The 13407-nt window shown below is 48.4% G+C and overlaps 1 protein-coding gene across 1 annotated transcript in view; it reads right to left on the bottom strand.

Annotated features, from left to right (window-relative positions):
- The window catches only part of LOC123757359 (microtubule-associated protein futsch), a 212998-nt gene that overhangs the window by 53413 nt on the left and 146178 nt on the right, over window positions 1–13407 (bottom strand). Inside the window, exon 6 of the mRNA XM_045740927.2 lies at window positions 6139–6229. Coding sequence (XP_045596883.2) covers window positions 6139–6229 — 91 coding nt within the window. The remainder of the gene's footprint in view (window positions 1–6138; window positions 6230–13407) is intronic.

Here is a 13407-nt window from a genome sequence, read left to right as displayed (position 1 = left end):
TCAAAACAAACCCCTATTCTGGTTAAAATTGCTACCAAAAACCGAACTAGTGGATAGAACTCCCCAACCGAAAACAAGCAAACTAGTGTGACATCACACACCGCCGCGCCGCTGTCTGCACAGCTCCCCCCTCCCCGGGAGGGGGAAGGGGGAGCCCCAGACCCCCCGCGCCGGCTACCCACACCTCAGTTCTTGAGGCTGATGCTATAGGCGATGGTCGTGTGCTCTGGCTCCGGTGTCGCTACTGCACTGTGCTTTGCGTGTGGTGTTAGTTTTGTGGGTGCGAGAGCCAGGAGTTATCTTCAGTACTCGGGCTGCATGCGCCTAGGGCTGCCTTCCCTAGGTGCCCTGTAAGTACTGCCCTTGGGGCTTGGGGGCCACCTTCCACAGGCTCCTCGGGGTCTGCCTCTGCTGGTCCGTTTTACCTTTCGGTTTTTCGGCCGCCTGTTGGGCTCTTGGGTGTTCTGTTCTCCCTTGCTACCGGCAGGTAAGAGGCAGTTTGCACTGGTAGGGGCGCAGGGTGCTGCTCAGCTTGTATTTCCCGACATCGCGGCCGGCTCTGTTCCTTGGGGTTCGCTGTCCTCTTGCGGGGATTTGTTTTTCTTTTTGTTTTTGCCTGGTGGGGGGTTCTGTCATTTTATTCAGTTTGTTTTTGCCCTTCCACTGTTCTCCTCGGTTGCGCCCCCTGCTAGGTCCCCGTGAGTGTACACGTCCCTGGGGTTCAGCTATAGAAGTTTGCTTGGTAGTTTTGGGCGCCGGTTTGCAGCACCCTGCCTGGGACTACCTGAGCGCGAGTCCTCTTAAAGTAAACGCTCAGGACCCTGGGAATCCCCTAGAGGGCGCGTGGGCCGATGGATGTGACCCCGGAGTCCCCACTCGCTGTGTGCGAGTTTGAGGGTTGCTCGGTCCCCTTGTCTCAGGGTGACCCTCATTGTTTTTGCCTCTGCCACGGTGCCTGTTGGGTCGGTGATACTTTCGACCCTGAGTCCTGTGAGTGTTGCTGCTTGCTTGTGACTCAATTTACCCAATCCTCTGATGATTCTATTCGGGTACAGGCGGCGCGTGCGTTGCAGTCTAGGTTTCGTCTGTTGCAACGCGCTCGGTTGGTTGCTTCCCCGGATGCCCTGGGGCTGCCCCGCTTTGCTTTTCGAGACCCGGACTTGGGGGTGGGGGTCGCTTCGATCCTGGTTCAGTCCGCACCTCCTCGTCCTTCCCCTTCTGTTCGTTCTGGCCCCCCCCCTGCTTCCGGCCCTAAAGCGTCTGAGGGTTTTGGAGTCGTAGCAGGGGTTTCTTGATCTTGAGACTCGGGCAGCTTCGGGGGTGCCTCTTCCGGGGGGGGGGGGGGGGGGGGCGGCAGAGGCATTCGAGTCTTGTCTCCCGGACGAAGCTTCTGGGTCTGACCAGTGGGGCCCCCCTTCCTCCAGCTTTTCCGGCTGCTCCGTCCTTGTCTTGTGGGGTCGGGGCTTGGGGAGAGGACTCGGCCTCGGGTCCTGTGGTGAAGGACCTCGAGGCTGGGGAGGGGCTGACTTGGGGGCCTTGGGCCCCGCTGGACCCCGCCTGGGTTTTTCTTCCCTCTGAGCGGGGCTTATTGTTACATGGAGTGGGGTTTTCTTTTCCCCCCTCTGCGTACGAGTTGGATTTGGTGTCGGCCCCTCCCCGGGTTCGGTTCCGTGTTCCCCTGGGTACGTCGGTTCCGTCGTTCCGGAGGTTTTCGGCTTATCGCATCCAACCTGGTGTGGTGTGAGCAGCCTTTGCAGCTTACCTCCTACGTGACCCGGATTATGCCTCGGAAATGGATCTGTCCGAATTCAGGTTTGGGACTTCGTTCCCTTTCTGGCTCCATTACGAGGTTCCGGAGTCGTCCTGGCTAGCAGACTGCCCCTTGTTTGTTCTGGATTCCTGGCATTCCTTCTGTCGTTCCCACACGCTGGAGTGGCGGGAAGCTTCCACGGTGCTTCAGGTTTTCCTGGGGGGAGAGCTTGAGTACCTGAATGAGTGCTTGTTTGCCCCTGCACTTCCCCGCGATGTGGGCGTTATTCAGCTCCATGTGCAGGTTCCCACCCTTTCGGCGGCACTCGTTGCGGAGGACTTGCGTGCCCGGGGCCTTTTGGCTTCGGCCTTGCGGTTCGTTTCCCTCCTGGAGCTGTCTTCGGATTGGCTCGTGGAGGATGTGAGGACGCTTGGGTCCGTCCCGGGGTCCGGCACCTTGTCCTCGGCTGCGCGTTCGTCGGCTGCCTTGTTGAAGCTGTTCACGCCGATTTTGCGGGATGCGGTTTCCCTGTTTTATGCTTCCCGTCTCGCGTGTCGGCAGTCGGTGCTGGGTTCCTCCGTGGAATCTGCTTGGGCTCTTGCTCTTAGGCGTTCTTCACTTTTTTGTTCTCTTCTGTTTGAGGAGTCGGCCGTGGCGCAGTTTATTCAGGCTGCGTCGGCAGCTTGTCGTCCGATGTCGGACTTGTTGGTTTTCCGGGGGTCCCGGGGTGGGTCTTCCCGGAAAGGTCGTGCCAGGGCTCGGGCTTCCTCTCGTCGTGGTAGGCCTCTGGTGTCATGTTCGGGTTTGGCTCCTCCTGCGGACCCTCCCTCGTCTGGTCGGCGCGGCGTTCGCTCTGTGCGGGGTTCTGGGTCTCGTAAGGGTCACCGGCCCTTTCACGGTTTGCCCTATTGACGGGGCGATGGAGGGGGCAGCTTGCACTGTTTGCCCGCGCCTGGTCCCACGATTCGTGGGCCTTTCGGGTCGTGTCTCGCGGCCTGCGGTGGCGTTGGGTGGCCCCTTCCCCCTTGGGCTGGCAGGGCAGGATTCTTCCCCTGCGCTCTGTCGAGTCGTCTTGGAGTGGGTATGCTTGGGCGTCGTCGAAACGACGTCGTCCCTCAGATGGGTTTCCTGTCTGTTTCCGGTTCTGAAACGGGACTGCGCGGACCTGCGGTTCACTCTGGACTTGTCCCGTCTGAACCCCTGGGTTCATTGCCCCTCGTTTCGGATGACTACGCTGTCTCAGGTTCGGCTCCTCTTGGAGCTGGGAGCTTGGATGGTGTCCCTGGACCTCTGGGACGCTTATTGGCATGTCCCGATTCATCCACGGTTCAGGGACTGGCTCGGTTTTGTTGTGGGGCGTCTGAGTTACCGCTTTCGTTGTCTCCCGTTCGGGTTGAACCTGGCACCTCGCGTGTTCACGCGCCTTACACGGGTTGTGGTGGCTCGTTTGCATCTCCTAGGTGTTCGGGTGTTGGCCTACCTCGACGACTGGCTGGTTTGGGCTCCCAGCCCATCAGCTTGCTTGCTAGCCAGGGATTTGGTTCTTTCCCAGCTCGCCGAGTTCGGGTTCTTGGTGAGCTGGAGGAAGTCCCATCTGGTTCCCTCTCAGGTTCGGACTTGGCTGAGTCTCGTTTGGGACTCTCAAACCGCCTCTTTGTCTCTCCCTCCAGAGTCTCTCCTGCGGCTGTGGTCCCGCCTTCGTGTTTCTGGAGGGCCCTCGGGTCACCCGGCGGTTGCTCGAGGGGCTGTGCGGGAGCCTGAACTTCGCGAGGTGGTCTACCCGCCGGTTCAGGTTTGGCTTCGACGGCTGTTCTGGTTCCTTCGAGGTTCCCCCTTCCGCCTCTCTCGCAATCGCAGAGTTCGACCCCCGGGGGCCTTGCGTCGGTTGCTGCATCACCGGCTTCCTCTTCGGGTTTTTCGAGGTTCAGTGCCTTGGCGCCTGCCCGAGCCCTCGCTCGATGTGTACACGGATCCGTCGTCTCTCGGCTGGGGTTTTGTGACCAGTGCTCACCAGGCCGGCCAGGGGCGTTGGGATCTGTCCTTGCCGACGCCCTATCTCGCTTCGTTCCCCTCTCCACGGAGTGGACGGTCGACAACGAGTCCTTCCGTTGGCTTTGCCAGACGTTCGGGCGCCCCGAGGTGGACCTCTTCGCGTCGGCGTGGTCGCGGCATCTTCCCGTTTATGCGGCGCCCTTCCCAGATCGCGAGGCCGTCGGGGTCGATGCCTTTCGGCTAGACTGGCAGAGGTGGGGTTACCTGTACCTCTTTCTCCCAGTTCGGCTGTTGCTCCAGGTCCTGACTCGCTTAGAGACTTACCAGGGGAGAGTTGTCCTTCTGGCCCCTTGGTGGCCGGCCCAGCCTTGGTTTCAGGCGCTGGTTGCTCGGTGTCCGAACCCAAGGTTTTTCCCGCGGCTCCGCCTCTTTCAGCAGATCGGGCCGGTACGTCACGTGGCTGGTTTGATCTTCTCCTTGAGTCTTCGCGTATGGGTTTTTTGACTCAAGTTTATCATCATCTCTATGGTGATCAGGTGGCCTCCTTGTTGGTGTCCCACCTGAGGGCTTCTTCTCGGCGGCAGTATGAAGTTTCCTGGCGGTCCTTCCGTTTCTTTTTGCGTCTTCGTCGTGTTAGTTCCTTGTCTGTTCGGGTGGTCTTGTCCTTCCTCTCGTGGTTGTTTCGGGACCATCATCTTATGCCTAACACTGTCGCCTCGTATCGTGCGGTGCTGGCGGAGCCGCTTCAGCTTGCTTTCGGTATCGATGTTACATCTGCGCTGTTTTGCAAGCTGTCTCGTGCATTGTTTGACCTCCGGCCTGCTCATGCGTCGCCTGAGCCGTCCTGGTCTATGGACAGAGTGCTCGCTTTGCTTTCGTCTCCTCGTTTCGTTGTGGCCCCTTCGGTCCAGGATTGTTTTTCCAAGGCACTTTTCTTGTTGGCTTTGGCTTCTGGGGGTCGGGTAGGGGAGCTTCATGCTTTCCTCCGGCGCAGGGGTTTCTGCTCTTTTGGTTGTGGTGATTGTTTTGTTCGTTTGCAGCCGTCTCCTTCTTTCCTGGCGAAGAATGAGACTGCTGCGTTCCGAAGGGGTCCATGGGTGGTTGATGCTTGGTTGGTCAGGCCGGGGGTGCATCATGTTTTGTGTCCGGTTGTGGCGCTTCGCCGTTATTTGCGCACCACGGCTTCTGTGTCCAAGGACGCGCTGTGGGTTGATCCGGTTTCCCTTCTTCCCTGTTCGCGGGTTCGGGTCTCCCAGGTCGTCCGCAGGGTTATTAAGTCCAGCCAGCCTGCAGTCTATCCCCGTGCCCATGACGTTCGTAAGTTCGCGGCTCTTGCTGCCGTCTCTGGGAATATGTCTTGGTCTGATATTCGGGCACGGGGATTTTGGCAGTCGAACAGGGTCCTGGCTGCTCGTTACCTTGTGAATGTCCCTGGGCCCCGTCGGGCCTGTGTTGCTTTGGGTCGGCGGTTGCAGCCAGTTGTCTCGGCTTCGAGTTGAGGCGTGAGCGATGACCGCCTCCCGGGTAAGTCCCTCTTTTTCCGTCTGTGGGTAGTTAGCTCCGGGGAGCCGATGGGGCTCCCCCCAGAAAACCAGCTTTGTATGTAATGAAACGCCATTTTCTGGGTGAGTCCCGGAGGCTCCCCGGCATCCCTCCCTCCCTCCGGTCGGTGTTTTTTTGCGTTTTTGACATCCAGCCTCAAGAACTGAGGTGTGGGTAGCCGGAGTGGAGGGTCTGGGGCTCCCCCTTCCCCCTCCCGGGGAGGGGGGAGCTGCGCAGACAGCTGCGCGGCGGTGTGTGACGTCACACTAGTTCGCTTGTTTTCGGTTGGGGAGTTCTATCCACTAGTTCGGCTTTTGGTAGCAATTTTAACCAGAATAGGGGTTTGTTTTGAGGTGCTTACCTTTCTGGGTGCCTGTTCCGGTCGATGGCAGACATAGAATGCTTCCAACCACACGGGGGCTTCTATAGGCCATTGCTCCCCTTGCCTCTCTGAGGGGGCCCGGTTCTGGCTGTGGTCCCCAGTAGGCCTAAGAACTCCATACACATGACTGATGCCAAAGTCTGACATTAGCATATCAGCCTGGGATAGGTCCGGGGAGCCTCTGGGACTCACCCAGAAAATGGCATTTCATTACATTCAACGCTGGTTTTTTCCTTTTGTAAAGTGGTTGATCTAGTACTGTCTTGTATACCTATTTCCCCCCCCCCCCATGCCTTTATTGAGGGGAAGCTAAATTCTGGTCCTAGCTTCTGGTAGACACTTATGACCCAATGAGTGTGGTTTTGTGTTTAGTGGAATCCAGGTGATTAGCTTCGAGAGACAGTGGGAGTCTCTCTGAAAATTTTCAGAAAATCAAAACCATTAGATGGAGGAACAGAGCTAAGGTACTTACCCTGGAAAGGTAAGGTCAAGACTTGTGCATTGGGAGGTTTAGGTTCTTTTTTCACTTTAGGGGCTTTGGCCAACCAGTTCATCCCATCATTCTGAAAAAAGCATTAAATGTAATGAAATGTCAATTTCTCGTCGAGTCCTGGTGCCTGCCAGAAGCTATTATCACTATTAGTGTGCCAACTACTAGGCTGCAGCCAGTGGTGTATCTAGGGTATAGCAAGTATGGTACATGTCCTGGACACCAATTGAAGGGGCCTCACTGAGCACTTTCTATTAACCCTTTAACTGCGCAATGAGCATGCAGGCCTACGTCTGGGGTGCGCTACACGCCTCCAGGTATTTGTATTTTTCACATTCCATTCAAAACTCCCTTGGCTACATGGGTTTCACATCAGCTTCCTCAGGGCTCTTGTAAACAGACGCAATCTTTAAAAAAAATCATGGTCCACATTCCCGGGTGTGAGAGCCTCAGTAGTGAGTGAGCAACCAAGGCTGGCGCTTGCAGCATGAGCGCACAGCACTGCTGTTCAGCGTGTGACCACAGCATCGCCTAATAATGTCAAAATATATATATAACCTGTATTATTTAGCCATGATAGTATTATAGAAGAGCCTGGGTGTGATAATAACTGGGTACAATGTTCAAATATCAGTGATTCAATGCTGTTCATGATGTTCACAGCACTAGCTACAGCACCACAGCATTATTTCGTCCATCTAGGAATCTTCAAACGACTTCTTAGGTTCCTTTTCAAAATAAACTTGTGGTCAATTATTCATTTACAGGAATTAGTGACCAGGATTGTGGTTATAATTAGCGCTGTGTGTAGTATTGTGGAAGGAAGAATTTTGGTGAGGAGGAAGGGAGAGAATTGAGGTAGCCTCACTGTAAGTGGCAACCACTCGTTTTGCTCACCATACTAGCTTCGTGATTCACTATGGGGAACACACATGTACATGGGTATATACAGTGTGTGTGTGTATATAGTGTAATAACAGCAAAAGGAGTATGTTGAGTGGAGCTATTTTGGTGAGGGAGGTGACGTCGTAATCGTAGCGTCGTCTGCTGTCTGCTGTGTGATTTCTCATGCAGTGTATGGTGGCCACTGTACTATTTGGACACAATACCGGCTTACTCGCATAGTTCTGGTAAATAAAACATGTAGATAGGTATATATAACATGTGTAAATAGTGTAATAAAAACAATAACAGTATGGTGGGAGGAGCAATGTTGACAAGTAAGATGATGGAGTGAGGGAGACTGGCTGGGTGTGGCTGCTCACACTCGCGGTGTTCTGAGTGTGTTGATGGTGAATGTATATAGTGTGTGACAGTGTATAGTGTGTACATATGTTGTAAATATACATAAATGAACATGAAACATTGGTGTGAATAACTATATGATGGGAGCAGCAATGTTGGTGAATACAATGTTGGAGGAGTGAGGGAGGGCTGGCTGGGTGTGGCTGCTCACACTCGCAGTGTTCTGAATGTGTTGATGGTGAATGTATATAGTGTGTGACAGTGTATAGTCTGTAAATAGATTGTATATGTACATAAATTAGCATGATACATGGTAAATATGTGCAACATATGTGTACACAAGAATATGTCGTGAGATGGCCCGGAAAGTGGAGATGGAGATCCTGTTGGACGACATATTCGACATTGAGACACAAAAGAAGATCACCACCAAAGACACCTTACAAGCAGAACTTATTGCAGAAGGAGGAAAGAATCGAGGCAACTACAGAAGCACCATACTGTCCCCCGAGCTCAAAGCGACAGCTAAGAGCTGCCGCTTTGAGAACAAGGAGATAGTCGTGAGAACAAGGAGATAGTCGTCAGGAGAGGTGACAAGTCGCCAACATATGTCATTCTTAAAAAAGAAGAATATCTAGCGAAAATGAACCTCATACTCTCTGACCAAACAAAATTCCAAAGGGTAACGAAGGGCACTACAGCCGAATTGAAAGCAAAGGTCAACAAATTGATCAAAACTGTGAATGCCAAGAAATCCGGACTCCACCTGCCAAAGATTATTGGGGAATACAAACCTGGATACGCGCATGGAAATGTCAAGACACACAAGCCTGGAAACCCACTTCGGCCAATCATCAGCCAGATACCCACACCCACGTACAGACTGGCGAAGTGACTCAACGGCTTGCTGACTCCTTATGTCCCTTGGGCCTTCAGCCTGAAGTCTCCAAAGGAATTTGTTGACTTACTGCGGGGAACACGGGCCACAGGGATAAGAGCCTCGTTGGACGTAGAATCACTGTTTACCAATGTACCTGTGGATGAAACAATCGGGATGATAGTGGACAGAGTGTATTGTGATCCGGCCTGTACTCCTCTTGACATACCAGAAAACATTCTAAGGAAACTACTACAAGCTTGTACTAAAGAGGCACCCTTCTTGAGCCTGGATGGGCAGATGTATAAGCAAGTAGATGGGGTTGCCATGGGTTCTCCCCTAGGTGTCCTGGTCTCCCCTAGGTATATATATATATATATATATATATATATATATATATATATATATATTATACACACATATACATATATATATATGTATATATATACACACATATATTATATATATTATATATATATTATATATATATATATACATATATATATATATATATATATATATATATATATATATATATATATATATATATATATATATATATATATATATATACACAGTACAACCTCGATTCAACGTACCCCGATTCAACGAATCTCCGGCTAGTTCGCACACTTTTCAGGCCGGATTTACTCACCCGGTTCGCCGAAGCGGGGGATGTTCGGATTTGCTTACGACATCGAGACTAAGTTCACAGACTGATGTAAAACTTTCACATTCTATCACAGATTACAATTATTAATTCCTTCATATGACAAGTTAGATCACACAAGTGGACCGCACATGTGGTCCACGAGTGGTCCACAAGCTTACGATGTTGGGACAGAGTTCACAGTGGTAGAAAAACTTTACCATACCATCACAGATTACAATTAATAATTCCTTCATGTGACAAGTTGGATCACACAAATGGACCACACAAGTGGACCACACAAGTGGACCACAAGTGGTCCACAAGCTTACGATGTTGGGACAGAGTTCACAGAGTGGTGGAAAACTGTTTCATTCTATCACAGATTACAATTAATAATTCCTTCATAAGACAAGTTGGATCACACAAGTGGACCACACAACAAGTGAATCATATGAACCAAACACCAGCCAGAATAGTCCACAAGAAGTGACGCATATTAACCAAACACCAGCCAGAGTCGTCCACACAAGTGAACGACTAAGTTTCAATGATTTTCGTTCACCGATTTGTGGCACACATATCTTTGTAAATTAATTTAAAGGCTGAAGCGTGAATAGCTAGCTAATATGTTGAAATCTCCTTATATACATTTTCTGTGTTGAAACAAGACGAGTGAGGGTGGACAGATAAGGGAACACTGTACAGTAAGCCTCACTCTACAGTGAGGTTTCTCTCACTTTCGTCTGTGTTGTCATAGTTCAGTGACCCATGACTTTGAATGTTTCACATTAATAAATCATTTCTAAAACTGGTGTTTTGATAACTCTTTATTATCCTAATTAAACTAAACTAAATAAAACCAAAAATATACTGTAATAAGATAGATATCTACTATTTGAGAAATTATTTAGGTTATTGGCAGCACAACTCCAGCACGAGTGGACAGGTCTAATCCCTGTAATTACCTAAGTGTAGTTACAGGATAAGAGCTACGCTCGTGGTGTCCCGTCTTCCCAGCACTCTTTGTCATATAACGCTTTGAAACTACTGATGGTCTTGGCCTCCACCACCTTCTCCCCTAACTTGTTCCAACCGTCTACCACTCTGTTTGCGAAAGTGAATTTTCTTATATTTCTTCGGCATCTGTGTTTAGCTAGTTTATATCTATGACCTCTTGTTCTTAAAGTTCCAGGTCTCAGGAAATCTTCCCTATCGATTTTATCAATTCCTGTTATTATTTTGTATGTAGTGATCATATCACCTCTTTTTCTTATGTCTTCTAGTTTTGGCATATTTAATGCCTCTAACCTCTCCTCGTAGCTCTTGCCCTTCAGTTCTGGGAGCCACTTAATAGCATGTCTTTGCACCTTTTCCAGTTTGTTGATGTGCTTCTTAAGATATGGGCACCACACAACTGCTGCATATTCTAGCTTTGGCCTAACAAAAGTCGTGAACAATTTCTTTAGTATATCACCATCCATGTATTTAAAAGCAATTCTGATGTTAGAAAGCGTGGCATAGGCTCCTCGCACAATATTCTTTATGTGGTCCTCAGGTGATAGTTTTCTATCTAGAACCACCCCTAGATCTCTTTCTTTATCAGAATTCTTTAAAGATTTCTCACATAATATATAGGTTGTGTGGGGTCTATGTTCTCCTATTCCACATTCCATAACATGGCATTTATTAACATTAATTTCCATTTGCCAAGTGTTGCTCCATCTACTTATTTTGTCCAGGTCTTCTTGAAGGGCATGATAATCATCTAAATTTCTTATCCTTCCTATTATCTTAGCATCATCAGCAAACATGTTCATATAATTCTGTATACCAACTGGTAGATCATTTATGTACACAATAAACATCACTTTTGCAAGAACTGAACCCTGTGGTACTCCACTTGTGACATTTCTCCATTCCGATACATTGCCTCTGATTACTGCCCTCATTTTTCTATCAGTCAGAAAATTTTTCATCCATGATAGAAGCTTACCTGTCACCCCTCCAATATTTTCCAGTTTCCAGAACAACCTCTTATGTGGAACTCTGTTGAAAGCCTTTTTTAGGTCCAGATAGATGCAGTCAACCCAACCATCTCTTTCCTGTAATATCTCTGTGGCTCGATCATAGAAACTGAGTAAATTCGATACACAGGATCTTCCAGATCGAAAGCCATACTGTCTGTCTGATATTATATCATTTCTCTCCAGGTGTTCTACCCATTTAGATTTAATTATTTTTTCCAATATTTTGACTATTACACTTGTCAATGATACCGGTCTATAATTAAGGGGGTCTTCCCTGCTTCCACTTTTGTAGATTGCAACTATGTTAGCCTTTTTCCACTCATCAGCTACAGCTCCTGTAAACATGGATGCCTGAAAAATCAGTTGAAGAGGAATGCTGAGCTCAGGTGCACATTCTCTCAGAACCCATGGTGAAACTCCATCTGGACCAACTGCTTTGTTCTTATTTAGCTCCTTGAGCATTTTTTCCACTTCGTCTCTAGACACCTCTATGTGCTCTATGTTGTTCTCTGGAATTCTTATTGTATCTGGTTCCCTGAAGATTTCATTTTGTACAAACACACTTTGGAACTTTTCGTTTAATGTTTCACACATTTCCTTTTCATTTTCCGTGAATCTATTTCCCATTTTCAACCTCTGAATATTATCCTTTACCTGCAATTTGTTGTTTATAAATTTATAGAATAGACCTGGTTCTGTTTTACATTTGTCTGCAATCCCTTTTTCCAAATTTCTTTCTGCCTCTCTCCTCACTGGTGTGTTTTTGTTTCTCGCATCTTTGTATTGCTGGTATGTTTGTGGGTTCGGCCTCTTCCTGTATTGATTCCATTTTCGTGTCTTTTGGTCTCTGGCTCTCTAGCACTTTCTGTTGATCCAATCCTGTTTCCTAGTTCTGCTTCTCTGTTTTGGTATAAATTTTTTTGTGCCTTTATCATATATTTCACAAAACCTGACATACATCTCATTCACTTCCTTGCCTAGCAACAAGTCTGTCCAATTATACTCACTAAAATTTTTTCTAAGGTTGCCATAATGTCCTCTCCTAAAGTCAGGTTTTTCAATTGCATCGACCGTCATATTTTCTTCCAGATTATAACGCATTGCATACTTAATTCCCAAAAGACATGGTCACTTTTATTTCTTCCTCCTTCCTGGTAAATATCAAATCTAGCATGGAGGGAACGTCCCCTTCCCTCATCCTCGTAGCTTGTTTAACATGTTGATACAAGAATGTTTCCAGGATGAGGTCTACAAATTTACAGGTCCAGAAATCTTCTGTTTTAGCTTCACATGCTTCCCAGTCTATGGATTTCAAGTTGAAGTCGCCGACTATCAACAGTCGTGAACTATCGTTATCCGCTCTCGATATGATATCTCTCATTATTGTTATAAAACCTTTTCGTTTACTATCTAGCTCCTCCTTTGACCATGTGCTGCTTAGCGGTGGACTATATACATTTATGATCATTAGTTTATCATCCTCATGGCAGATCTGTAGTGCTATTATGTCAACTTCTTGTGGATTGGCAGTCACTATTTCGTTCACCTTTATGTGTGCTTTCATCAGCACAGCAACGCCACCGCCTTTCCTGATTTTTCTATCCCGTCTCCAAATTGAGTAGCCCCTTGGGAATATGACCTCATTTAAAATAGCATCTTCAAGTTTTGTCTCCATGAGTGCAACAATGTCTGGTGTCTGCAGCTGTATTATATCACTTAACTCCAGTATCTTGTATCTTACTCCATCTATGTTGGTGTATGCAATCTTGAGGAATTTGTTCCCCCTCTTCTTATTTTTCACTCCCCCTTTCTCTAATGATTTTGTTGGTTTGCCTTTATGTACCACTTTACTGGCCTGCCTACCCCTATCACTTTGTAGAAAAAAGAATTTATTTCTTCTTCATTCCTGCTCTCATTTAAATGTTTTGCCTCGGCAAAGTTCAGTTTCAGCTACTCTCTATCTTCTTTTGAAAGATCTCGTCTTAACGACCACACTTTCCCAACCTCATCACTTTGTAATTTTCTAGCATTCCTTAGTACTTCTTCCATCTGTTTGGCATCATGTAGGGTGATCCTCAAAGGTCGATCTTTCCCTTTTACATATCTGCCTATTCTCCTGTAGTCGTACACATTCTCTATGGTTTTAAGACCTTCCACGAGGCCAACAATTTTATCTACTACTTTTGCTTCTTCTACAGCTCTTTCTGACCTAGATGTTATCTCCTTTTCTTTGCAGCCAAAAATGATCAGGGACTTACTCCGATCAACTGTGTTTTGCACCAACTTCGGGTTAGATGCCAATTCTTTCCTCACTTCTAGCCTAATGTTTGTTTTATCTTGGTTGCTGCAGTGTTTGACTTCCTTTACTGCTTCTTCTATTTTTTCCTTCTCCTTGGCCACTTGTGCATAAGTGAGTTGCATATCTTTCTTGCACTGTTCTATTCCCTGTC

Source organism: Procambarus clarkii, chromosome 22, assembly GCF_040958095.1.
Source record: "Procambarus clarkii isolate CNS0578487 chromosome 22, FALCON_Pclarkii_2.0, whole genome shotgun sequence".
In the NCBI taxonomy this organism is placed as follows: domain Eukaryota; kingdom Metazoa; phylum Arthropoda; class Malacostraca; order Decapoda; family Cambaridae; genus Procambarus; species Procambarus clarkii.
Note: the sequence above shows the minus strand (reverse complement) of the source record. Positions and strands in the feature narration are given on the sequence as shown.